The sequence below is a fragment of the Chiloscyllium punctatum genome, chromosome 24 (assembly GCF_047496795.1).
Source record: "Chiloscyllium punctatum isolate Juve2018m chromosome 24, sChiPun1.3, whole genome shotgun sequence".
Classification (NCBI taxonomy): Eukaryota; Metazoa; Chordata; class Chondrichthyes; order Orectolobiformes; family Hemiscylliidae; genus Chiloscyllium; species Chiloscyllium punctatum.
The window spans coordinates 84674352-84700859 of record NC_092762.1 but is presented as its reverse complement, the minus strand read 5'-3'; the positions used below and the strand labels follow the sequence as shown (position 1 = coordinate 84700859).

The 26508-nt window shown below is 41.6% G+C and overlaps 1 protein-coding gene across 2 annotated transcripts in view; it reads left to right on the top strand.

Annotated features, from left to right (window-relative positions):
- mau2 (MAU2 sister chromatid cohesion factor) overlaps positions 1-21471 on the top strand; it is a 65554-nt gene extending 44083 nt beyond the window's left edge. For both annotated transcript variants that reach the window (XM_072594374.1, XM_072594375.1), the window contains 5 exons: positions 673-750; positions 3137-3248; positions 4788-4878; positions 13905-14032; positions 14662-21471. In XM_072594374.1, coding sequence (XP_072450475.1) covers positions 673-750; positions 3137-3248; positions 4788-4878; positions 13905-14032; positions 14662-14736 — 484 coding nt within the window. In that variant the 3' untranslated portion in view covers positions 14737-21471. The remainder of the gene's footprint in view (positions 1-672; positions 751-3136; positions 3249-4787; positions 4879-13904; positions 14033-14661) is intronic.
- Positions 21472-26508: the final 5037 nt, after the last annotated feature.

Genomic DNA, 26508 nt, shown 5'->3' with positions numbered 1-26508 from the left:
CAGCCAACTTCCAAGCTGTCGGAGGGAATATCTCAACAGTCCCTGATCCTCACCCAGTGTCTGTTTACATCCTACACTCTTAATATGTCCTTAGGGCACTGGATTGTAACCTGCTTGCTCGCTTGCACCGTTGCCTTGCAGATTGACTGTGCTCAGTTTTCATTTGCATGATATCTGTGGGGGTGTTGGTGAGTGTGTAATAGCATTGACTGACCCAGCACTGCCACTAGAGAGAGAGAAAGAGTCTGTGTGTGTGTGTGTGTGTGTGTGTGTGTGTGTGTGTGTGGGCAGACCAATTGATGGAACACCAGTTGACACCTACCAGTTGAAGGTTCTTGCACTGTCTACCAGATTTCGCTTTGCAACCTCCTGCTGATTTGTGTGCAGGAGGTCTGGCACTACAGAGTTGCTGTTGTCTCCATGGAGATGCCAACATCAGTCAGTTTCAAATAAGCAATGTCTGTGTATTTTGTAAATGTAATTCAAGCCCACTTGGAAATCAGAATTTTCTTCTCCTGAACCAAGACACGTTTCAAACACTCCACTTCTATATGTGTGTTTCTCCCGGAAGAGGACAGAGATTAATTTTTGGCTTCTTTTCTTTTGCCATCCATTGTACACTGTCATGTGTTTGTGCCCGAAATAACACTGTGTCCTACTTGTGTCTTCCAGTTCTCACTGTCTCCGAGCAGCTGCATTCTACATCCGAGGCCTCCTCTCCTTCTTTCAGGGAAGGTACAATGAAGCAAAGTGAGTGTTTAACTTTCCACAGCTGCCTGATTGCTTTAGTTGTTGAGGGAGACATCTCTAATGAATAGAGTGGTTGCTTCCATTGTTCCACTGAAATACCTTTCACTCCAATTCTAGAATCACAACAGTGCTTGATCTCTACCCGCCTTCTAGTCCCTTACAAAAGCAAACCTTTTGGCTCAATAAATATGTGACTTCAACGTCTTGTACCAATTGATACTTTTTTTTAAAAAAAACTTTTAGAAGTTTGTGAATACTTGGTTATTCCCGTTCTTGAAATCCTGCTTTGATTCCACAACCTCTAGCTGTCATCCGTCACCTAGGCTTACAGATGTGACCTGAGAAACCTCATCTTCAGTTACACATTTTGGCCACTATTAGTCTCTCTGGATAGGGGTTGTTTCCCAACAGTGATACTGTTGCAGTAGTCAGTCTTAGATTTATCTGCCTTCCTTAAATGACACTATTGGTAGCTTTATTGATATTTAAACTTGCCAGTTAAGTTTGATGAAAATTATTTGTGTAGCTCGTTGCAGAAGTGATGATGTAATGATTAATGCAAGTGATTCATTGTTGGAGTTGAGGTTTATAAGATTGTGTTTTGGTACTGTATGAGATCATATGGCCAACTCTGAAGTCTGTCTGGTAGAAAGCCTGGGTGGTTTGATTGTTGTTAGAGTTTAAAGGGGCCCAGATTGTTTTACTGGGCAGACTTTTACACTGGCGATAAAAGTGGCAGAATGTGTGGAAATAGTAAAAATATTCTTGAGTCTCCAAAGGCCCAGAAAAGCATAGAGAATGTTTTTGATTGTAAACAATTTCTTTAAACTTCCATTTATGTCCAAGTTAGATATAGTTTGGCTTCTCAAGGATATCTAATCAGCATTTCTACCTGGGTACAATGCCAAGGGTGACAGACATTGTCATGGAGATCTGGGAGCTAGAGTGGTTAAAAGGTACCTGGTTCACCATGTGGGTGGGAGCTCACACTCCAGTTAGAATTTGAACAAGTTGGGAAGCTGTGACTGGAGAAAAATCTCCAGGAAAACTTGCAGTATGAAAGACAGTTTTGAGGCTCCATTATACATAGAGGTTGGTGTGGTAGGGGATCAGTCCACTTCTGCAGATGCTGGAAACTAGAGTTTAAATCAGAATGGTGCTGGAAAAGCACAGCAGGTCAGGCAGCAGCCGAGGACCAGGAAAATCTATGTTTTAAGCAAAAACCTACTCCAGGTCCTAACTCCCAGCCCTGCCGAGTTTTCACCATCCCCCTTCCCCCAGACCTTCCCCTCACTGAGGACGAACGATCTGTGCTCAGCAAAGGCCTTACCTTTAAGCCCCTCCATCCACGCATCGATGACTTTAATATGCACTTTCTTCTGCTTGTCTAGGTCAGCTGTATTACAGTGGGACAGTCTCCTCCTAGCCAATAGGTTTGCTAACTGACCTTTATTTATTGCCATATGGTGGGTGAACTGTCAGTTTCTGTACCTGCCCTGACCACCTAAAATATTCTGGGGATCATGTCAGCTGTAAACATGAGGATTGATAGCCTTATGCCCCCTTGCCAATGTCTGTCAAGGACATGTAAGATCCAAACTCTGAAGTTAGAAAGAATAATAAAGGAAAAGTCTTGAAGATTTACTTCAAGTGCCAAAAATCATTTTAAGACTGATCCATCGACATAAAATGCGCTACATTTTTTTTGGGATGTGTTAAAAAATTGGTGCTTTTATCTGTTTGCTAATATCTTGAAATGTGACAGTCCGTATTATCTGTTCCACTATTAACTACAATTTTCACTTTCTAAAAATAAATCCTCAGCCTGTGCAAGGATCATAACATCATTACAGCATGCAAACTGTGTAGAAAGGTCTCAAGTTACTTGTCATTGCCTCTAACTTGCCCAGTTGTAGCTGTTCTCCATTGTAAAGTTCCAGATGCTCTCATCCTTGTGCAGACTAATAATGAATGATGTGAGAAATGAAAATGCAAGGTCAGGGGAAAGAGCAGGGGACTTCAGAGACTTAACAGGCTGTTTCCCTAATCTGGATTGTCTAGAACTAGGTATCGTAGTCTGAAGATAAGGAGTTTGTCATTTCAGGCTAAGATAAGGAGAAATTTCATACTCCGAATTCCAAAGCTTCACATTTGTCTCGCAGCCTTGATCTTGCTGAATGGCAGAACAGACTCTAGTGGCTGTATGGCAACTGGTATTATTTTCTTAAGGTTGACATAGATTTGGAAGAACGGATTGATGTTCATAGACGCAAAATGGTGTGAGGAGGGAGAGTGCACTAGAAAAAGATGCATCGGTCCCTTACACCAATTGTCACAGCAGATTTTTTTCTCAACAGTGACTGACTGAGTGTTCTTTGTTTTTAAGGCGATTTCTACGAGAGACTCTGAAAATGTCAAATGCAGAGGATTTGAATCGATTAACCGCCTGTTCCTTAGTGTTACTGGGTCACATATTCTATGCACTAGGAAACCACAGAGTGAGTTGAGTCCTCTTACTGAAAAATATCATGATGGGCATTTGGTTTGAGTAGCTGTATTGCAAAATGTTTATTCAACATTGAAGTAGGTGAGGGGGCCCAGTATTTCTTCAGTCTTGCCATTTCACTGGCTTTGATCAATGTGCTCTGCCCTTTTCCTACTATGAACAGTACTGCAACAACTTATGCATTTGTTGTCTGGTAAGTTCTGTCTTCATACCTGCAGAACACAGTTACAGGTTCAGTGGGTACTGATTCTTGCAGTGCTTCCCAAAGGTTTTTCTGCTGTGTACCCCATTGTAATGCTTCATATTTGGTGTAATCCCAGAATGTAAATTGAACTGTTGAGTGACTGAGTGTTCAAACAACAGACGTACAGGCATAAAAACCAATTGAGACAACTTGTCATTTCTCAAGGTATATTTATGTGATGGGGGCTCAGAGCTAATTGGATTGGGCCAGTTTCACATACAAAAATAATCATGCTTATTTAAAAATGGTAACTCAGAGTCTCCGCGCCACAGTCACTATTGCTGCCCCCTGCTTCGGCTCCCAAGCACCTGTTTGGGAAACCCTGGCTTATTTTTGTGATTGGCCCAGGACTGTGCTGTTTTCCTTGCACAGTTATGTCTGTCTCTCTCTTGCTCTCTCACGCGCTTGCTGTCTCACACTCTCACTCTCTCAAGATCCAAACCAATGCTTCCGGCTGCAATAAAGTTGGAGGTGCTGGCTTTCAGATAGAATGTTAAACTGAGGTTCTTACTCCTGCCGTCAAGTTGACAATGGCACAGTTTTAAAGATGAATGTGATTATCCAGTAGTGTCCTGCTTTATATTTATTCCTCAGTCAGGCTTTGTCTTAATGATGAGAGAGAATAGTGACAGAGTAGGCAAAAAAATCATAGAATCCCTAAAGTGTCGAAAGAGGCCATTTGGCCCATCGAGTCCACACTGACCCTCCGAAGGGCATTCCATCCAACCCACTACCCCATTTCTATAACTGCATTTCTCATGGCTAACCCACCTAATCCCCACATCCCTGGAAACTATAGCGTGATTTAGCATGGCCGGTCCACTCTAACCTGCACATCTTTGGACTTTGGGGTGAAACTAGAGCAACTGGAGGATACCCACACAGAGATGGGGATAATATACAAACGCCACACACAGTAGCCTGAGGGTGGAATCAAATCTGTGCCCCTGTTGCTGAGAGGCAGCAGTGCTAACCACTGAGCCAGTGTTCCATGGTAAAGCAAGGGAAGCAAATCCTGCAGTCCAGATCCAACTACTTCTTGGGGCATCCTGTCCCACGTTCCCAAAGATCTTCAGGTTGCAAATCATCCTATTCGGTCACAAGAAGATCCTTGGCAAAATAATTGTGACCCTGTGTATACACTTGTTGAAGTGAGGGACAGCAATAATGTTGCGTTTAATTATGCCATAATCTAATCTATTATAGAAGTGACTGTTCATTTGACAAATCTGTGTGAAAAGGGTTCATTGAGTTCACAGGCTTCCTTACTTGTCTGCCATTTCACAGGAGAGTAATAACATGGTGGTGCCAGCCATGCAGCTGGCAAGCAAGATCCCAGACATGTCAGTGCAGCTGTGGTCTTCAGCATTACTCCGGGGTAAGTAAAATTCAGGTAACAAGCAGTGTTCTATCTTGGATAGCTATGTGTGGGATCTAGGGTGATCAGGTATAATGATTAAATGCATTACAATAGAATCAGTGTCGGTGTGGAATTCTCAATCAGATTTTGTTTTCCTTCCTGGCAGTTTGTTCATCCTATGTTTACCTTGCTTGTTGTGAGTGTAGCGTTCTAAAGTGTTAAAATTACACCGATGATTCTAGTGAAAAATGTCACAATGTTGCAGGATTTTGTCTTTTATTTGTCTGCTTTCTTCAAGTGGAAAGTGGGCCATTTTATTTTATTTGTTCTGTTACCCTCTTATATTTCTCTGACCCCCAAACACCCACCCAGGCATCCCGCCAGCAGCACACTGATCCTCTAGTCACATTAATTCACGGCGGAGTAAAGTTCCACAATATCATGCATTCTCCCCCTTCTATCATTATGCAAGAAGCCATTCTCCATGTGGAACTGAAGCTGTTCACCCAGGTAGGGCATCACAACCAGGAATGATCCTAACTTTCCCACTGCTGATTTACTTTGAGTAACCATCAGGGTCACATTTCAAGTGTTGCAGAGTGGAGGCTCTGACAGAATTCATCCATCAGCTCTAGCTTGTCAGATCATCCAGGTGGAAGGGAGCTGAGGCTGCTTTATCTGCTCCAACCAAGTAAATTCCCCTCTCTACTCTGCACTAACATGATTAGCGGAAGTGAAGAATGCGAAGATGTTTTGTCCATTGTGAGTTGGTCCACATCTAAATTTCCAATGTTGTCAGAGTCTAACGGAACAACTGTGCAGAAACTGCATTACGCTCTAGCTTTAGGCTTCACTTAATATTCAGTCTCCTAAACTGCAGCCGTTTCAGTTTGATGCTCAGTGTCAAAAGAACTGTTACTCTGATCTGTTTGTGCACCTCATAGAGTCAGAGATGTACAGCATGGAAACAGACCCTTCAGTCCAACTCATCCATACCAACCAGAGATCCCAACCCAATCTAGTCCCACCTGCCAGCACCTGCCCCATATCTGTCCAAACCCTTCCTATTCATATACCCATCCAGATGCCTTTTAAATGTTGCATTTATACTAGCCTCCACCACTTCCTCTGGCAGCTCATTCCATACACGTATTACCCGCTGCATGAAAGCGTTGCCCCTTAGATCTCTTTTGTATCTTGCCCCTCTCTCCCTAACACAATGCCCTCTAGTTCTGGACTCCCCCACGTCAGGGAAGAGACTTTGTCTATTTATCCTATCCATACCCTTCATGATTTTATAAACCACTGTAAGGTCACTCTTCAGCCTCCAACACTCCAGGGAAAACAGCCCCAGCCTATTCAACCTCCCCCAATAGCTCAAATCCTCCAACCCTGGCACTATCCTTGTAAATCTTTTCTGAACCCTTTCAAGTTTAACAACATCTTTCCAAAAGAAAGGAGACCAGAATTGTGCACAATATTCCAAAAATGGCCTAACCAATGTCCTATACAGACACATGACCTCCCAACTCCTGTACTCAATATTCTGATCAATAAAGGAAAGCATACCAAACGCCGTCTTCACTATCCTATCTACCTGTGACTCTACTTTCAAGGAGCTATGAACCTGCACTCCAAGGTCTCTTTGTTCAGCAACATTCCCTAGGACTTTACCATTAAGTGTATAAGTCCTGCTAAGATTTGCTTTCCCAAAATGCAGCACCTCGCATTTATCTAAATTGAACTCCATCTGCCACTTCTCAGCCCATTGGCCCATCTGATCAAGATCCTGTTGTAATCTGAGGTAACCTTCTTTGCTGTCCACTATACCTCCAATTTTGGTGTCATCTGCAAGCTTACTAACTATACCTCCTATGTTCACACCCAAATCATTTATATAAATGATGAAAACTAGTGGACCCAGCACCAATCCTTGTGGCACTGCACTGGTCACAGGCCTCCAGTCTGAAAACCAACCCTCCACTACCACCCTCTGTCTTCTATCTTTGAGCCAGTTCAGTATGCAAATGGCTAGTTCTCCCTGTATTCCATGAGATCTAACCTTGCTAATCAGTGTCTCATGGGGATCCTTGTCAAAAGCCTTACTGAAGTCCATTTCGATCACGTCTACCACTCTGCCCTCATCAATCCTCTTTGTTACTTCAAAAAAAAACTCAATCAAGTTTGTGAGAGATGATTTCCATTGCACAAAGCCATGTTGACTATCCCTAATTAGTCCTTGCCTTTCTAAATACATATACATCCAGTCATAGAGATGTACAGCATGGAAACAGACCCTTCGGTCCAACCCGTCCATACCGACCAGATATCCCAACCCAATCTAGTCCCACCTGCCAGCACCCGGCCCATATCCCTCCAAACCCTTCCTATTCCTATACCCATCCAAATGCCTCTTAAATGTTGCAATTGTACCAGCGTTCACCACATCCTCTGGCAGCTCATTCCATACACATATCCCCCTCTGTGTGAAAAAGTTGCCCCTTAGGTCTCTTTTTTTATCTTTGCCCTCTCACCCTAAACCTATGTCTTCGAATTCTGGGCTTCCCCACCCCAGGGAAAAGACTTTGTCTATTTATCCTATCCATGCCCCTCAGAATTCCTTCCAACAGCTTGCCCACCACTGACATCCGGCTCACTGGTCTATAATTCTCTGGCTTGTCCATACCACCTTTTTTAAATAATGGCATCACGTTAGCCAACCTCCAGTCTTCTGGCACCTCACCTGTGATTTTCGATGATGCAAATATCTCAGCAAGGGGCCCAGCAATCACTTGCCTAGCTTCCCACAGAATTCTGCGTACACCTGATCAGCTCCTGGGGATGTATCCACCTTTTATGCATTTCAAGACATCCAGCACTTCCTCCTCTGTAATATATGAACAATTTTCAAGATGTCACCATCCATTTCCCTACATTCTTTATCTTCCACGGAGAGGTTGAGTGATAGTAACACTATGATGACCCAGGAACTAGAAAAAACATGTTACTTTGTTACGAAAGAGATTATTTATTCCTCTGAAGAAATTTGCTACATACAAAACTCTAATAAGTAGAAAAGTTGCATTCTTGAATGTCTGACGGATGAATGCACACTTGTGCTTGATAGTGATGTCCCCACAAGCAAATAGCCAGCTGATTCTCACTGTATGGTCACTGGTGTGCTACTGGGAGTGGTTCGTAGAAGTGTACCTCCCCCAAATGTTGGATCTTTAGTGTGGGGGATGGGGCTTTTCTTTTGTTTTTCTGATTCTCTAAAAAGTTGCAGACCCTCCAAATTGTCAATGTTTTACCAGTAAGTGCATTTCTCGCACCTACCTCCTGGTGTCAGTAATCAGCCGTAGTTAGCAGCCATGCCACCCAGTGGTGCATGGCAATGATGTGCAAGTGACAGCCATGAACTGATTCAAAGCCATAAGGAAAATTACATAACTTGCATTTGTATGGCTCCTTTAATGTAATGTGTCTAAAAGTATGTCACGGCAGTATTATAAAGCAAAATAGAGAAATGTAAATTTATGCACCTTAGTGGGAAGGTTACTTATTGCTTGGAAGATTTGAGTTTGGGTGAGGTAGAGGAACAAAGGGGTCTAGGAGTGTAAACGCAAATAGCAATCATAAAATGTTTTATCACCGGTTAGCAAGGCCATTTAAAAATAATATAAAAAGAATATGAGCATTTATTTCTAGATTGATAGAATTGAAAAGTAGGGATGAAGGAAATACTAACTTTGTATTGAAGCTTTGTTATACCACATTTACAGTACTGGGTGTAATTATCCTTGCCATATGAAAAGAATATAGAAGAACTGGCGATGGTGTAGAGAACATTCAGAAGCATGATTCAAGAATTGCTTAGGTATACTTACCAAGAAAGGATTGACAAGCTGTTTTTCTTGGGGGTGGGGGAGAGAAAAGGGTCAACGGTAACCTAATAAAAGCCTTTCAAATTATTGAAGGTTTTAATAGAGAAAATGGCAAAAAAAATGCTTCCTCTAACAGGAAAGAGCATAACTAAAGGCTGTCGATATAAAATAGTCATTTAAAAAAAATCCAATAGAGAATTGAAAAGAAATTTCTTTACCCAAAGAGTTATGCAAATAGGGGACTTGCTAGCATAGGCAAGAGATGGAGTGAATAATATTGATGCATTTAATGGGAAACTAGTCAATAAGTGTTTAAGGAAGAAGAAAAAAAAAGTCACCACAGTACATTTAGATGAGAAAAAATGAGAGGAGGCATTACTGGACCATAAATACTGACGTGGGGTATTTGGGCCAAATGGCCTGATTCTGTGATTTATATCCAATATAAAATTTGACAGTGAGCTACTAATGGGGCAGATGGCCAAAAGATTGGTTAGAGATGTTCGAGGGACTCTTACAAGAATTGGGGAAGTATAGGGAAGGAATTCTGCAGCAAACTGTAAAATAAAAGGCGAAATGGCTGATGGAATTCAATGTGAGCAAATGCGAGGTCTTGCACTTTGGAAAAAAGAATACAAGCATGGACTACTCTCTAAATGGTGAAAAAATTTGTAAAGCCAAAGTACAGAGGGATCTGGGAGTGCTAGTTGAGGATTCTCTAAAGGTAAACAGGTTGAGTCCGTGATTAAGAAAGCGAATGCAATGTTGTCAATTATCTCAAGAGGGTTGGAATATAAAAGCTCCGTTGTGCTACTGAGACTTTATAAGGCTCTGGTTAGGCCCCATTTGGAGTACTGTGCCCAGTTTTGGTCCCCACACCTCAGGAAGGACATACTGGCACTGGAGCGTGTCCAGCGGGGATTCACACGGATGATCCCTGGAATGGTAGGTCTAACATATGAGGAACGGCTGAGGATCCTGGGATTGTATTCATTGGAGTTCAGAAGATTAAGGGGAGATCTAATAGAAACTTACAAGATAATACATGGCTTGGAGAGGGTGGACGCTAGGAAATTGTTTCCGTTAGGCGAGGAGACTAGGACCCGTGGACACAGCCTTAGAATTAGAGAGGGTAAATTCAGGACAGAAATGCGGAGACATTTCTTCAGCCAGAGAGTGGTGGGCCTGTGGAATTCATTGCCGCAGAGTGCAGGGGAGGTCGGGACGCTAAATGTCTTCAAGGCAGAGATTGATAAGTTCTTTGTCACAAGGGCTACGGGGAGAATGCGGGTAAGTGGAGTTGAAATGCCCATCAGCCATGATTGAATGGCGGAGTGGACTCGATGGGCCGAATGGCCTTACTTCCGCTCCTATGTCTTATGGTCTTCTAATGGTGCAGTCATTGAACATAAGATGTAAAACAATACAACACAGGAACAGGTCCTTCAACCCACAATATTGTGCTGAACATGGCACCAAATGAAACTAATCACTTCTCCTACCCTTGGTCCGTATCCCTTCATTCCTTGTATTTTCATGTGCTTGTCTAAAAGTTTCTGAAACGCCCGTCTCATACTTGCCTCCAGCACTACTCCTGGCAGCGCCTTTCAGACTCTTACCACTTTCTTTTAGTTAAAAAAAAACTTGCCCCTCACATCTCCTTTTGAACTTTCCCCCTCATTTCACCTTTAATGCTTGCTCCCTAGTTTTAGACATTTAAACTCTCTGAAAAAGATTCTGGCCATCAACCCTTCAATGCATCTCATAATTTTATAGACATTTATCAAGTCTCCCCTCAGCCTCCGCCACCAGAGAAAACACAGTTTTTCTAGCCTCTCCATCTAGCTCATACCCTCCAATCCTGGCAGCACCCTAGTGAATCTCTTCTGCACTCTCTCCAAAACCTCCACATCCTGTCTGTAATATGGCGAGCAGATTTGAACACAATGTAAAATCTGAACATCTGAAGTAAAAATAATGTTGGAAATATTCAGGCCTCAGAGAATCTGTGGAGAGAGGCTCAATTAGAGTTTGTAGTCGATGACCTCTTGTCAAGAATTATAAACTGTAGTGCTGCATTGAGTTCTTGGGGATTAACTATGTTCAAGGTTAGACCAGTACATAATACTGAAATATTTAACTCGTTGAAGGGCAGCAAAGTTGCTTATTCAGATGTCAACCAAGATGAAGACCAGGAAAAAATTATTTCCAAGCCCTTTTATTGGAGAAAGTCAGAAGTCACATGATACCAGTTGTCAGATGAACTTCACCTGATGAAGGAGCAGCACTCCAACAGCTTGTGATTTCAAATAAACTTACTGGACTATAACTTGGTGTCGTGTGATTTATGACTGTCCACCCCAGTCCAACACGAGCACCTCCACATCATGGCTTTTATTGGAGAGCAGTTGATGAGTTGCCTGTCAGTTAATGTCTGATTGTTAATTTTAAGGAAACATTCCATTTTATGTTCATTGTTCCAAATAATGAGCAGGTACTGGGATCCTGACGTTCTCCAACCTGGGTGTGCTGGGCATGCAGACACTTAGTCATGCACAGTCACACAATGTCTGAGATTGTTGAATTGGCAACAGGTTGGCCATCAAATTTAGAATCTGCTGCACTTGTTTCAGCTCGAATGCATGTTATCCTTAGTATCCTGTAACTGCAGGGGGAGCTGTGACTCACTTGGTAGCACTCTTGCCTCTGAATGAGATGTTTATCCTTCAACTGTCATCACAAAAGGTTGCTGTTGTCATTATCACAATGCCGTTCGCTAATTAGTTACCATGTTTCCTGCATTACATCAGTGGTTACCCTTCAAAAAGTACGTCATTGGATGTAAAGTACTATATGACATCTTGAGATTATGAAAGGTGTGAAATAAATGCAGATCTTCCTTTTAATCTGATCTATGATGCCTCTCCAGTCATGTTTCCTTGAAGGGATGTTCCACCTGATGTAATATGTCTTTGGTTATATTCATCTCAGTTGGCCGACTCTTGGACTGGGCTGCGCTGTCTGACTCTGGAATACAAGTGTTACTGGGAATGCGTCCAGCTCTTTACAATGCAATAGCCGTTTTCACAAGAAAAAAAGTTAAACACTTCCTCAAAAAATTGTTGGTGGGACAAAATTCATTGCCAAAGTTGTTTAGACTTGTTGAAATGAGAAGAAAAATATCAATGAACAGAATTCAGTGGAAATCTTAAGTGTGGCAATAGGCCGAGAGCTTCTAATCCACTTCTGTGGAACTACTCCTCTACTGTCACCAAAAACTAAAGCTTTGCCTTTGGCGATCTCATTCACATATGACTCTGCATTTCTGCTAGAACATGCACTGCTTCTGCTCTTGACAGACACTTCATTCAGGATGACTGGAAAAATTCACTCAAATTTCTTTTTAAATCCCACACAGTCTTGTCCCCTCTTGTTCTCCCTGTCCCTCGCTGGTTTCCAATCCACCTTCATCCTGTGCTTTGATTTTCAAGATTTATGCCTTCTCTTTCCAATCCTAGCAATTTGGTTTGGCCTTCAATCCCAGCAGCAACCTTTCGCCTCCTGACTGCTCTGCTGTCCCCCAGTATAAGGAGACACAGATGTCAGCTGTCACTCAATGACAACATACATTTGTGTCGCATCTTTAATGATGTAAGACTTGCCAAAACATTTCATAGAGGTGTGATTTTACATGAGAACTCATCAAAATTGTGACCAAAGTGGTTTGTTTTGAGGAGCACCTTAAGGAAATTAGAGGAAAGGGAATTCCTAAGTTTAAGGTCCAGGCAGCTGAAGTTTAGAGTCCCCTCAACGCTGCCGCTTTACTCCGTGGATTTGATGAGGCAGTGGTCCAGTGGTATTACCACTGGATTGTTAATTCAGAGACCCAGATAATGTTCTGGGGACCTGGGTTTGAGTCCTGCTACAGCAAATGGTGGGGTTTGAATTGAATAAATATCTTGAAATTGGTTCACTAATGTCCTTTAGGGAAGGAAACTGCCACCCCTAACTGGTCTGGCCAACATGGAACTCCCAAGTCATAGCAATGTGGTTGACTCTTAACTGTCGTCTGGGCAATTAGGGATGGGCAATAAATGCTGCCTAGCCAGCAATGCCCTCATCCTGTAAATGAATAAAGAAAAAATTGAAAATAAATTTCTTTGACCATGCCTGTGGTAAAAGAAGACAGTGTTAGCTCAGCTTCACTGATGAAATACTTACCTTTGACTTCAAATGTTATGAGATCAGGCCCCATTCTTAAACTTGAGGTTGTATCCTTGGCTAATTATGCCAGTGTAATACCAAGTGTTTCGTACTGTTCAGGTGCGTATTCTTTCAATGACGTTTTAATCCAAGGCCTTGCTACTGAAGGTACACAGAACCTGCAGCAAGGAGATAGCCATTCAGCTCATCATATCTGATCCAGCTCTTTCAAAGAGAGAGCCACTGTCGTCATAGCCCTGCGTTTGTTTTTCTTTTGAGTTATTTATCCAATTCTCTTTCAAAAATTACTATTGAACCTGTTTCCAGCACCCTGTCAGGCAGTGTATCTCAGATCATCATAACCTGCTGTATGTAAAGAAAAACAAATCTTATCACTAGACAATCAACTATTGTCTAGTTGTTTTGACAATAATTGGTTTCGTCATCTGGTTAGTGACTTTTTTGCTAATTAAACTAGAGGAATATGGTCAAACTATCTAGTTAGAAGTAAAATATTGTGAAAGCTGGTGATCTGAAATGAAAACAAAGTGTGAGAAACTCAGCAGGTCTGGCTGTGTCAGTGGAGAGAGAAATTAAATGTTTCAAGTCCATTTGAAACCAGAACCAGTTCTGAAAAGAAGACACATTTGAATTGAAATATTACCTTTTTTTTTCTCTCTCCACAGCCTCCACCAGACCTGCTGAATTTCTCCAGCACTTTTTTTAACCTGAGTTAACAATTTGAACATCTCCAATTAGTAAAATTAATTCTGTAACTTCTCCTCTACCTGTGCAGGGTCTCTTGAGCTCCTCTAAAGTGCTGTAGGAAGTTAGGAGAAAGGTGCCCTAAGTTACACCATTTCCTTAATTTAATAATGAATAGTAGCTGCTCCTTTTGGCTAAGCAGTACTGTTGTTCAGCAATACCTTTTCTTAAGTGTTGTTATCCTCCTCTTAGATCTGAACAAAGCTTGCGGGAACAGTATAGAAGCTCATGAAGCAGCTCAGATGCATCAGAATTTTTCTCAACAGCTTCTCAATGACCACATAGAGGCCTGTAGTCTTCCTGAACACAACCTGATCAACGTAAGTACAGTCATCCTGAACACAATCTCGTCAACGTGTAAATGCTTACCCCAACATGATCTCTTTGAACAGTCCCATGAGGGTGTTTAAAATGCACCCAAGAAAACAGACAAATTGATAATTCACAATTGTGCTGCTTTTGGTGTAGTCAGCTAATTAAGCACACAGATTTAAATGTGATCAAGCACCACACCTTATGATTTAGTAACCAACAATTAATTCTGCTGTATCCAATTTCATACAAACAAAGCTGGCCCATAACACTGATTAGTTTCCTTTTTAATTGTATGTACATATATCTAAATAGATACACATATATGGTGGTATAGTTGTAGCACTAGGATACAGTACTGGTGGGTGTAGATCTATGCCTATAAAATACTGGATCAGAGTGTAGTATTGATAATGCATGTTGTTTACTGCTATTTAAGGAGAATCGGAGAAATGTTAAAGAAGTATAACAAGCCATGTTAAAAAATTTCTTTAAATATAGTTGCATAATATATTTACTATATTAGAGATGCCTGACAAATGTTACACTCGTTTGAGGAACCAGTGAAAGGTAACATTAGAGAAGCTGTTGGAATTCCTGAGCTTCAGTTACTTGCAAAATATATTTTGTTTTCCAGTGGACGGATGGACCTCTTCCTGTACAGTTTCAAGCTCAGAATGGACCCACCACTAGCCTCGCCAGCCTGCTATGAACAGAACTGAATATGTCAAGCAGTGAAACCTCAGTGCAGCTCAAACCAACTGAGAAGGGGTTTTGAAATCAGCATCCCAGTCATTGTTGGTCAGGTCAGGCAGGAGACAGAACAAGAGAGTGTATCTGTGAGCAGCACTGTGGATACTTTCCAGCCTTTAACCTGCTTTACTCTGGGTGTTGAGTTTGATGCAAAGGAAAGTTTGGGCTGCAGGATGTCGGCTGGGATTATCCTGCTGTTCCTATGCCAATCCCTTTCATTGAAAAATATGTTTGTAATTTGCTGAACTCTATATTCTCAACTAGCCTGTTTCTCCACTGATTTGAAAAGTTTCCTTTTGGGGCGAAACTGAAGAGGGGACTTTGCTCCTTCTCCTGTTGTATGTTCTTATGTCCCCCTATCCTTATCCTCATTATCATGTTGTCATTGAATGCTCACCCCTGCTATTATCCCTAGTGATGCAGATTGCCCTGGAAATGGAAGGGGCACTTCAAAACTGCTCTGATTCTGAATGAATTAAGTAGTATCTTGTGGGCAAGGGGAGGTGTCAATTTTGTACATTTATAAATAGTATAAGTTCAGTGGCTTGGTGCTATTTATAGCATTAGCAGTGTTCAGTGGTAACTTTTATGAAATGGTTGAGCCTACAGTCTAAGTGGGTGTTAGGATCATGAAATCCAGAGTTGACTATGTCCATCTATAAAGTAGTGGCTGTGAAAACAGACTACAGCATCCGAATGATAGTGGTTTTGTTAAACTGGCTTGCTTTCATCCTGCCCAAAGGTTCACCTGGTCTTTCCTCAGCTTTGAAGCTGTTTCACCAGGCGTCTCAGTTGTGCCAAACAAATAGATCATCGTTCTCACCCAGTCTGACGCTCACAAGGAGGAATGGCTTGGCTTCTCCTACTGCTCCTCTTCTTTCTGTTTTCATAATTCAAACTCTCCGAGCATGCACATCATAGCATCATACAGTGCAAGAGGAGACTTTGAATCTGTGCTGTAAATTCTTCTTTTATTTTGTTGTTTTTGTTTTTATTTTTAGTTTGTATCCAAAGACAAGTCCTTTAGTTCTCAGATTGAATTTTTAAAAAACATTAAGGGCAAGGGTCTTGGCCACCTCAATCATGTAGTGAGAAAATTCCCACAAAGCTAATCCTCTGCCCACATTCCCTGTTCCCACTCCTCCTCTTCCCCACTGGCTTCATCTTTCCCAAGTGTAGTCAGTGAAACATGCCCTGACACACACACCCAGCACCTGTGGCCATTTAAGGAAGGGTGTAACATGTAATAATGGAAACCATCTAATGCAAAAATGTCAACCAAAAGAAAAACATGATTTTAGCGTGGACCTACAGTGTTTTTAAACAAAAGCTGGCATCTGCCGATAGGTGTTGCAGTGCCGAGTTATAGGGCAGTCGTATTTCTGTTTTAATCCAAGTCACCAATGGCTTGTCTAAAGCAGCGACTGGTGCATCATAACTGGCTTAAGTATCACTGAAGGAGGAAGAAACAAAAGTCAGTTCCTGATATCTTTTCATTGATCCCAGTTGGAGTGTGTATACATGATTACACTCAACATTGATTCAACTGCTTTTTGATCAGTCGTAACTTAATCTTAGAACGATCCTTCTTGTGAGGCCCTGAGTCTCATTCCACTCTGAATGCTGACCTTAGTAAATTCATATCCATTCGAGTGAGAGGAGATGACCCAGAAAAGACAGGGCTCCTGTTCTGGATCTAAATTCACCAGGATGTGCATGCGTGAGAGCCTACATCAATGCATTCGCCCTGCGATCATATCACAGGCAAGCACATTTTCTGACACATTAAGAATGCCCATTTGGAGAAAGATATTGCTTAACTGATCATTGCGGACATCAGGAAAACTGGGAAGAAAGTTGGTAACATACAGGAAGTAAGCAAATTGAATTCCTGGCAACTGTTCCCTTTAAATGGGCAAATAGGAATGAGCATTGAAGGTGGAAGTCAGCTCATGCTTTGGGGATTCCATATGGTGTGCGATCCTCTCACCCTGATATAGTAGCTGTGATGATGGGGGAGAGAGTTCCAGATGGAGCTGTGAAAGGGTCACTGTGGCTGAAAGAGGCCACATAGTGTCAGTGTGTACAGGCTGAAGTAGTTGGAAAGTGCAGATGATTAGGCAGAAACTGGGGCAAGATGTTAAACAATTAAGCAAAACTTAAGCTCTTCCCCTTGACATTTTGTTGTACAGAACTTGATTATTGCTGGAAAAATACAGTTTCTCAAATTTTTTTGTCTTGCGCTAATCAGAATAATTAGAAAGAGCATCAATTCATGCAGTATAAACATCGATTTCCCCCCCTGAATTGATATTCTTGTGAATTGTCCTGATGATGCAAGACAAAAATCTTTGACAAAATTCTTTTTTTTCCAGCAGTCTTCCTCTTGCTTTGATTGGTTTTGTTTATTTTAGCATATCCAAAGCCTCAGCATTTTCTGGATGAGCACAATGTTTTTTTAAGGTCTGTGTGTTCTTAGAAATTTAGTAAATCCATATCAAGTAGCATTAGTGAAACAACAAAAAAGGACCCTATGTTTAAGTTCTTGGAGGGCATCATTTATAAATTGTTCCCTTTTTTAAACCAATGACTGGCATGGAAATGCCAAACTCCCCTGTGTGACCAGACTAGTGCCTCCTTGTTCCATGAGGTCCAATAGTTTCTTCAAATGTAAGTCAGATTTCTAAAGGGAATTTATAATTCTCAACTGTCCTGGGCATCAAATTCTTCTGCCAAACTTTTAACCACTGTACACTCTCTGCCTGACCAGTGAACTTAACCTGCAGTCTTGCATTCTGATTGGCTACTGTCAAAGACTGTAAATTTAAGGGTTGTGTTAACGCTAACAATATTTTGTACAGCTTGTGTTTCTTTTAAGAAATTATTGTATATTTTATTCAGTAAGGTAATTGATTGAGCTAATCCCCTACTCTTGACTTTTTGGCCTTTGTAATTTATAAATTAGCAACTTTCTTCTTTGCATTAGGTTCTTGTAGACATATAACAACATTGTAACATGCACATGTATACGTACATATATACAATATATTGAACTGTCCTATAGTTCAACTGGCCAATAATCATTTTGGTTTTTTGCCTGGTAACGTTAATCAACCTTGACAGAAATCTGGGCAGTAATTTTATTGGATGCTGCAGAACAACTTAAGGCCGTTTTTTAAAAAAAAATAGATTTCAACTTCCCTCCTCCTGAGGAGATCTGACTTTCATTGGCAGACCACTTTCAGGAGCACTGCACACTTCATTGCTTTCTTCATTTCTGACTCTAGTTTGCAAATCCCAAAAGACCACTCATTTTTGATCAAAGTCCATGCTAATGTATGACCTACCCTTGGTCACCTTTATTGGCTGGCCACCTGTCTTTCCTCCATGTTCTGGGAGTACAAGGGAAGGCTTCTACTAGGTAACCTTTCTTAACCAGTGTTCTCAGATCCACATCCCAAAGAGAAATTGATGGCCGGGAGAATTATATAATTGTATTGTTTTATGACTGCATCTTGCAAGCATTGCCCTGTGCCCAAGAGTCCAAATGCAGCAATCAGTCACCCAGAGGACAAAGGTCCTGCATCTCCGTCAACTGCCAGGGTGGAAATGGTGTGGTTGTAATCTATCTTGATATCTTGAAGTACCAACAGTGAATGCCCGATTCATCAAGGCTCCCCCACTTCTAATCATTGCTCCCAATAGATTAGATGGACTGATCTTGATTGCAGCAGTAACAGTTATCCCTGCTCTGGTCACCCACCACCTTTTGAAAATAATATCAGTTAATCTGTAGCACTTTTTCAAAAGCAACACAGACACAGCTAACAGCAGGTGAGCTGCCTAAAAGCACTGGGGACCCAGATTTCTTGCATTCTTTCAGTTTTGAGGTGATGCACGTGTGTTATCGGACCCACATGGCCAGTGGCAAAGGGGCAACCATTTGAACTTGGTATCTATAGAAAGTTGTGCCAGGCTGGTCAGAGTGGGGGATGCCATCACAGAGGAGGTATTTTGGCTTTGTATTATACTCAATGCCACAGGGTCACTAATATGCTGATTGTGCATCAATTGTTAAAGCTGATTTCACTCTGGGCTATTTTGTATCCTGGTATCATTTCAATATTTGATCAGTGGATCTTGTAACTGTAACAAATTGGCCATTTTTGTTTAAACACTTCTCACCCCTCGCTCCCCTTTTTTAAAAAAAAGGCCGAGGTTGTAAAGATGAAGTTTTAAATTTAAAAGATTTACGTATAAGCTATTCTTTATACCACACATAAGGATATAAGCTGAGAGCAACACAAATAACATTACTTCTAAGTAGTTATACTAGTTACTGATAAGTCAACTACTGCTTTTGAACACCAGTAACTTGTCTAACTTGATGGCAGTTTTTGCATAATTTGAACAGTGTGTTTCTGAGATTCTATATGTATTGTGCTTTCAAGAGATGTCTTGACTTCTGGAGTGCGTCAGGACATCTCCTCTGGACCGATTACCTCATCTCAACCAGGACATGGTGATTGTCAAAGCGGGACAGAGGTTTGTGTGCCCTAATCCTACGTGTGGTATAAATTTTTAAAACAGCGGTGTTGAGCTGGAGAAGTGTTTAAACAACAAATCTAGCCCTTGAATGCTTTGATACCTTGAGACTAAACTAAATAAATATTAACCTTGATGGGTATCAGATCTTAGGACAGCGCACGGTACGATTATGCAGAAACAATATCCATGGTGAAGATTTAAATATTTTAAATAAATATATAGATTAGATAAAGAGTTTTTTTATATAATCGAGTTGCTGATATTTCTTCGTCTTTTTATTAACACCATCTGCTCCCTGACTTGACAGTATTTATGTTCTTCAGACCTAACTGGATGTAATGCCATGCAAGTTTATTTCTATCTGACTGCATATATGGCTAAGGTGATGGGGAGTATGGGGCAGAAGGAAGGATATCCTACGCCAGTTCCACTAATAATGTACTTCACAGTCCCCTCACAGGGGAAAGACCTGCAAAGATGATCCCCCACAGTGTTGTCTTTGAAGACTCATCCCCTCTATACTCTGTTCACCACCTGCCAGTTTCTTTGCAGTCCATTTACCGATGGCTTGTCACTATCAGAGATGTCTTACCCTCGCTTCAAGTGCTTACATCAGTGAGAAGCTACATAGATTAGGACAAATCCATATTCGGACTGCACTAAGTTAACAGAAGGCAGCTTGTCATCTCCTCAGTTTGCCGTTTTAAAATAAGAGGGGGAGATGGGTGGTTTGCAAAGAAATAACCCCAGGCTTCTCTTCTCTTCCAATTATTATCCAGCAGCGTCTGGTAGCAAATACAAAATTAGGTGAGGACAAGGCTGTGCTTAGCTTGATGACTCCTGTAGTTGAGTAGCCAATCGCTTGCTGCTCAAACACACTTGAGCAATGGTACAGCTACAGAACAATATTATTACCCTTGCTGATTCAGTGCCTGGGAAATCCTACTCTTGGTGTGTATTTTTCTTTCTCATTCATTTCTTTCCTCCCTTTCTCTTTCATAGTATCTCTCTCTCCTTCCCTTTCAACACCAGCCGCTAGCCACCATCACCAAACACCAGTCCTTCTACCTTTCCCTTGCACCCTCCTCCAGAATGTAGGACACAGTTTCCCAAAGGGTTACTTCGGCATTACACTACCACTCTTACAGACTAGGTATATCTCTGGTTTGACCTGCAGCCTGTTCCAAGATCTTGGACATGCATGCCGGCAGATCAGTGAAACTCAATGACCCCTATCTGAGGGAGAGAAAGAGGTGGAATAATTATACCAGCTAGGGCTCATGCACTCACCCTGTTGTCCCCAGCAAGGTATCTGTCTGGTGAGAACAGGACTGGGCTGTGAAAGAGATCTTCAGACTGACACTAACCATCTAGACAGCCACTTGTATGATGTGCTGGCAATGCCTAACAGCAACTGCCCCTATCTTCAGGCAATGAAGAGATGGAGATTGTTTATCTCTAGGAAAGGAACACACCATCCTCCAAATGAAAAGAAAAATGGGGGAGATGAAGAAAAGGTTTCTCCTCTGACTTTCTAAGAGTGAACATATGTCCATCATAAGCAAGAAACTGGATGGACAGTTGCAAGCGCTCACTGATTTCTAAATTCAATCTTCCCACTATTTTGGGTGATTAATTTTTACAGTGCATATAAACCAAGACAGTAACTACTACAATAAATTAATTTTTCCATCATATGCAGCTCTTGTGTATATCATTGTCAACTAGATATATTCATTTTCATTTCTCCAAATCTACTTTTTGTACAGACAATTCAAAGTATTTTTAATAAGATAATGTTTTAATATGTACTCTCATCATGTATCTGGTGCACCAGTTTCTGTGTAATTGTTTCCTTGAGAATCAATGTAATTGCAGGTTTGTTAACACGTGTGGTGTTTTAGCATCACTGTACCTTTTGGAATAGTTTATTAGATGTTTAGATGTTTTGAGATGTAAAGGATTCCTCACTTCAGTGATAAAACATCACTGTGAAATGGGGAAAGCTCAGTTTGTAAATATGGATCTTTGTAAACAGAACCTGCCTGTCGCTGTGTTTTTAGCTTTCTATTATGTTTGGAGTAACTTTGGTTTTTTTCTATATATCAGGGAATTTTTAAATAAATTCATAAATGTAAGCTTTTAATGAGCCTGTGCTGTTCTTCTCTGGGGTTTGACAACTCTTCTCGTCTCAGGAATAGGGTTTTCTCTTATTTATTAGTTCCTTTTGTGCTTGAGCTTAGCTTTCAAATGTTGTGATGACTATTCCCCTGTGGAAGGCGTTGCCAGCATGTCTGAGCCTGTCCTCTTTTGACATCAGCTTTGTTCTTTATAGCGATCGTTTATTTGCCTCTGAGTGACTCTTGCATTTGTTAAGAGGAGCAGGTTGCTTGAAGTATTTGTAATTTCCTCACTGCTTGTCAGCAGTTGCTTTTAAAGCAGTGCATATACCTGAACATTTCACAGGTGACAATATTTGTCACAGCCACAGAAGGCATTAGGTCCAGGGGAGGGGAGGCATTGATTTAGTGGTAATGTCACTAAACTAATAATCCCTCCAAGCTAGAGGTATGTGACATGAGTTTGAATCTACCATGGCAGATAGCAAAATTTAATTTCAATTTTTAAAAAGTCTGGAATTTAAAAAAGAACTTGTTTATTGTTCTAAAAACCCATCCAGTTCACTGATATCATTCAGGGAAGGAAATCTGCTGTCCTTACCTAGCCTGACGTTCATAACAATTTGGTTCAATTTTTACTGCCCACTGGTCAATTAGGGATGGGCAATGATTGGGGTGTAACCAGCCACACCCACAATACCATGACTACAAGCCTGATAAAGAAGTGACTTGAAGAAAAAGGTTTACGTCAAGTGTATGTGGTTCAGATGGCAGCAAATTGATGTGGGATCAAGCTGCTTACAATGTTTTGCCACTGCCCAAAGCGAATGGAACCTGGGCCGGTATGTATGACAGCAGAAACTAAACCCAGCCGTCTGTACTTCCATTAGGCAGCTACATGTCATTTTTGTCTCACCTTGACCAGCCAATGATGCAATAGAACATACCATGTGCTCAAAAATTTAAAAGGATTCAGCACGGATTATAGATCAGAACCATTAACCCTGGCAAGGAAGTGGGAAGCCAGAGCAAGAGGTATGATCTTAATATTTAATCTAGGACAATGCCAGCAAGCACCATGAAAGATCCTGATAACCTGTCGTTCTCTCCCTAAATAGCTGTTGACGCTGGATATTGGTTGGGAATGAAAACTGAGATTGATGAAAAATCTGCCATGGAGCTGGGCAGATAACGTTTGGGGGAAGCAATAGCGTAGTGAAATTGTCACTGGACTAGTAATCCAGAGCCCCTTTGGATCTAAATCCTGAGGAATTTAACTTTAATTAATTAAATCTGGAATGGAAAGTTAGTATTATTAATATTGGAACTATTAGATTATTAGAAACCTGATTTGTTTTGCTGATGTCCTTTAGGAGTGAATTTTTGCTTCCCTTGCCTGGTCTGGCCTGTGTGTGAATCCAGACCCACAGCAACATGGCTGATTCTAAACTGCCCTCTCCACAATTAGGAAGGAGAATAAATGCTGGCATAGCCAGTGACACCCACGTCCTATGATAACACTATGGTAGTCACAAAATCTGAGACTGCAGTAAAATATCGCGGCCAGATGGACTGTTGAGAATGTCACAAGAATCAAATGATTACAAAGTGGGAAATTTAATAGACTGATTCAAAATTTGAGTTTTTCCCCAGAATAAATAAGGAGAAATATTCCACTCCAAGAGGGTAAGAAAGATTTTCGGTCAGCAGGTAAGTCCATATTTATGGGGATGAAATGACGAAGAACTAAATTAAATAACAAGGATCTTTGCAGGTCTTCTCTAAAACATTATACTGAGTCACATGATGAGATGTGGGTGGTTAGCACTGCAGCCTCACAGCACCAGGGACTCTGGTCCGATTCCAGCTTTGGGCGACTGTCTGTGTGGAGTTTGCACATTTTCCCTGCATTTGCATGGTTTTCCTCCCACCATCCAAACATGTGCAGGTTAGGTGGATTGGCTGTGCTAAATTGCCTGTAGTGTTAGGTGCGTTAGTCAGGGGAAACGTAGAGAAAATAAGGGAGTGGGTCTGGGTGGGTTACTCTTCAAAGGGTCGGTGTGGACGTGCTGGGCCGAATGACCTGTTTCCACAATAGGGGTTCTATTCTAGGTAATGTTAGGTCAGATGACCAAAAGCTCGGTTGAAAAGGTAGGCTTTAAAGAGCATCTTGGAGAGCTGTAAGGTTATTCCGGATATGAAGGTATGTCCACAATGCTTCAGCACTAAATAAGATTATGACTAAAGCACATCAGCTCCTGCCTCTTTTGGCCTTTTCCTATATCTTTGGTTCCCCTCATATCTCAATCTCAGTCATAACAATTCAGCAGTTGATCTGAGTAGAGAATTCCAAACTATTCATAATCCCCAGTGAAACAATTTCTTCTCAATTCAGTTCTAAATGGCCAACCTCTTATGTTGAGTCGGTGACCCTGACCTGTAGATTCACCACAAGCCAGAAGCTGTCTTTAAGTCTACAAGGTCAAGCTATTCAGCTTTTTATATATTTCACTAAGATCATACTTTGTTCTCCTCTAACATGCATGATATCAATATTTGCATTTATATAGTGCTTATCACAACCGCTGGATATCTCAAAGTGCTTGATAGTGAAGTACTTTTGGTGTGTAATGTAGAAACTCAGCTCATAGTAAACTTCCCAAGAAGTGAGATGTGGTGCAATGAGACCATGTAAAGTACTTGGTCCCTTATTCATTGGAGGCAGTGCAGAGGTTCACAGGTGTAGAGGAATTGTCTTACGAGCAAAGGCTAAACAGGTTGGGACTCATTACAGTTTAGAAGAATGAGGGGTGATCTCATTGAGACATAGAAGTCTTAAGGGGCTTGACACGGTAAATGCTGAGAGGATGTTTCCCCTCATGGGAGGACCAGAGGGCATACTCTCAGAATTAAGGGATGCCAATTTAAGAGTGAGATGAGGAAGAATTTCTTCTGAGGATTGAGTGTCTTTTGAACTCCTTGCCACAGAGCCAAAAGATGCAGAGTCCATATGTATATTTAAGGCTGAGATGGATTGATTCTTGTTCAGTTGGGGAATCGAGGGTTTTGGGAAAGGACAGAAAAGTATGTGAGGAATGTCGGCTCAGCCATGACCCTATTTAATTAGAGACCAAAAAAAACACCGCAGATGCTGGAATCCAAAGTGGACAAGCAAGAGGCTGGAAGAACACAGCAAGCCAGGCAACATCAGGAGGGGGAAAAGTCCCAACGCTTTGGGTCTCACCCTCCCTCAGGAATGGAGCTGGGGGTAGAGGGAGCTACAGATAAAGAATGAGAGGGAAAGGTGATGAGGTGGTGATAGGTGAATACAGATGGTAGGTATAACTTGGTTCGTCAATAGGAAGAATGAATCTGAGGTTGGTAGCTGGAAGGAGGAGTCGTTTGGAGCAATGGAAGGGAGTAGGTGGGGCTGAAAAGGGAGTTGGGATGGGTGGGAAGGTTATTTGAAATTGAAATTTAATGTTGAGTCCTCTGGGCTGTAGGTTGTCCAAGTGGAAGGTGAGGTGGTGTTCCTCCAAATTGTGGTCTGAGTCACTGCGGCAATGGAGGAGACCAAGGATGGTCATGTCGGAGAAGGAGTGGGAAGGGGAATTGAAATGGGCGGTGACCCAAAGTTCAGGCTTGCCCTTACAGACCTGGCTGAGATGCTGGACAAAATATTCACTTAGTTTATGTTTGGTCTCCCCAATTGGGAGCACCGGAGACAGTAAACTAGATTGGAACAGAGGCAGGTGAACTTCAACTAAAATCTGAAGGTATATGGGCCAAAGGTGGATAAATGGAATACACAAACAGAAAATGCTGGAGAAACTCAGTAAGTCTGGCAGCATCTGTAGACAGAAAATAGTTAACTTTTCGAGTCCAGTGTCATAGAGATGTATAGTATGGAAACAGACCCAACTTGTCCATACCGACCAGATATCCTAACCTCTTATAGTCCCATTTCCCTGCACTTGGCCCATATCCTTCTAAACCCTTCCTATTCATATACCCATCCAGATACCTTTTAAATGTTGTAATTGTACCAGCCTCCACCACCAACTCTGGCAGCTCGGTCCATACATGCACCACCCTCTGTGTGGAAAAAGTTGCCCCTCAGGTCCCTTTTAAACCTTTTCCCTCTCACCCTAAACCTATACCCTCTAGTTCTGAACTCCCCCAACACCAGAAGAAAGACCTTGCCTATTTACCCTATCCATGCCCCTCAATTTTATAAACCTATATAGGTCAGCCTCCAACACTCCAGGGAAAACAGCCCCAACCTATTCAGCCTCTCCCTGTAGCTCAAATTCTCCAAATAAACCTGTTGGACTATAACCTGGTGTTGTGTGATTTTTAACTTTGTCCACCCCAGTCCAACACCAGCTCCTCCAAATCATGGCAACCCTGGCAACATCCTTGTCAATCTTTTCTGAATCTTTTCAAGTTTCACAACATCCTGCCGATAGGAGAAAAAAACAGAATTGCACAATATTCCAAAAGTGGCCTAATATCCCCCATGACCTTTCAACTCCTGTACTCAATGCTCTATCCAATAAAGGAAAGCAAACCAAACACCTTCTTCACTATCCTATCTACCTGTGACTCCAACTTCAAGGAACTAAGAACCTGCACTCCAAGCTGTCTTTGTTCAGCAACACTCCCCAGGATCTTAGCATTAAGTGTATAATTCCTACTCTGACTTGCCTTCCCAAAATGCAGTACCTCTCATCTAAATGAAACTCCATCTACCACTCCTTAGCCCATTGGCCCATATGATCAAGATCCTGTTATACTCTGAGGTAACCATCTTCACTGTCCACTACAACTCCAATTTTGGTAGTATCTGCAAATTTACTAACTATATCATTAACTAACATCTATATCATTTATATAAATGACGAAAAGAAGTGGACCAGCACCGATCCTTGTGGCAGACCACTGGTCACAGGCCTCCAGTCTGAAAAACAACCCTCCACCACCTCTCTCTGTCTTCTACCTTCGAACCAGTTCTGTATCCAAATGGCTAATTCTCCCAGTATTCCATGAGATCTAACCTTGCT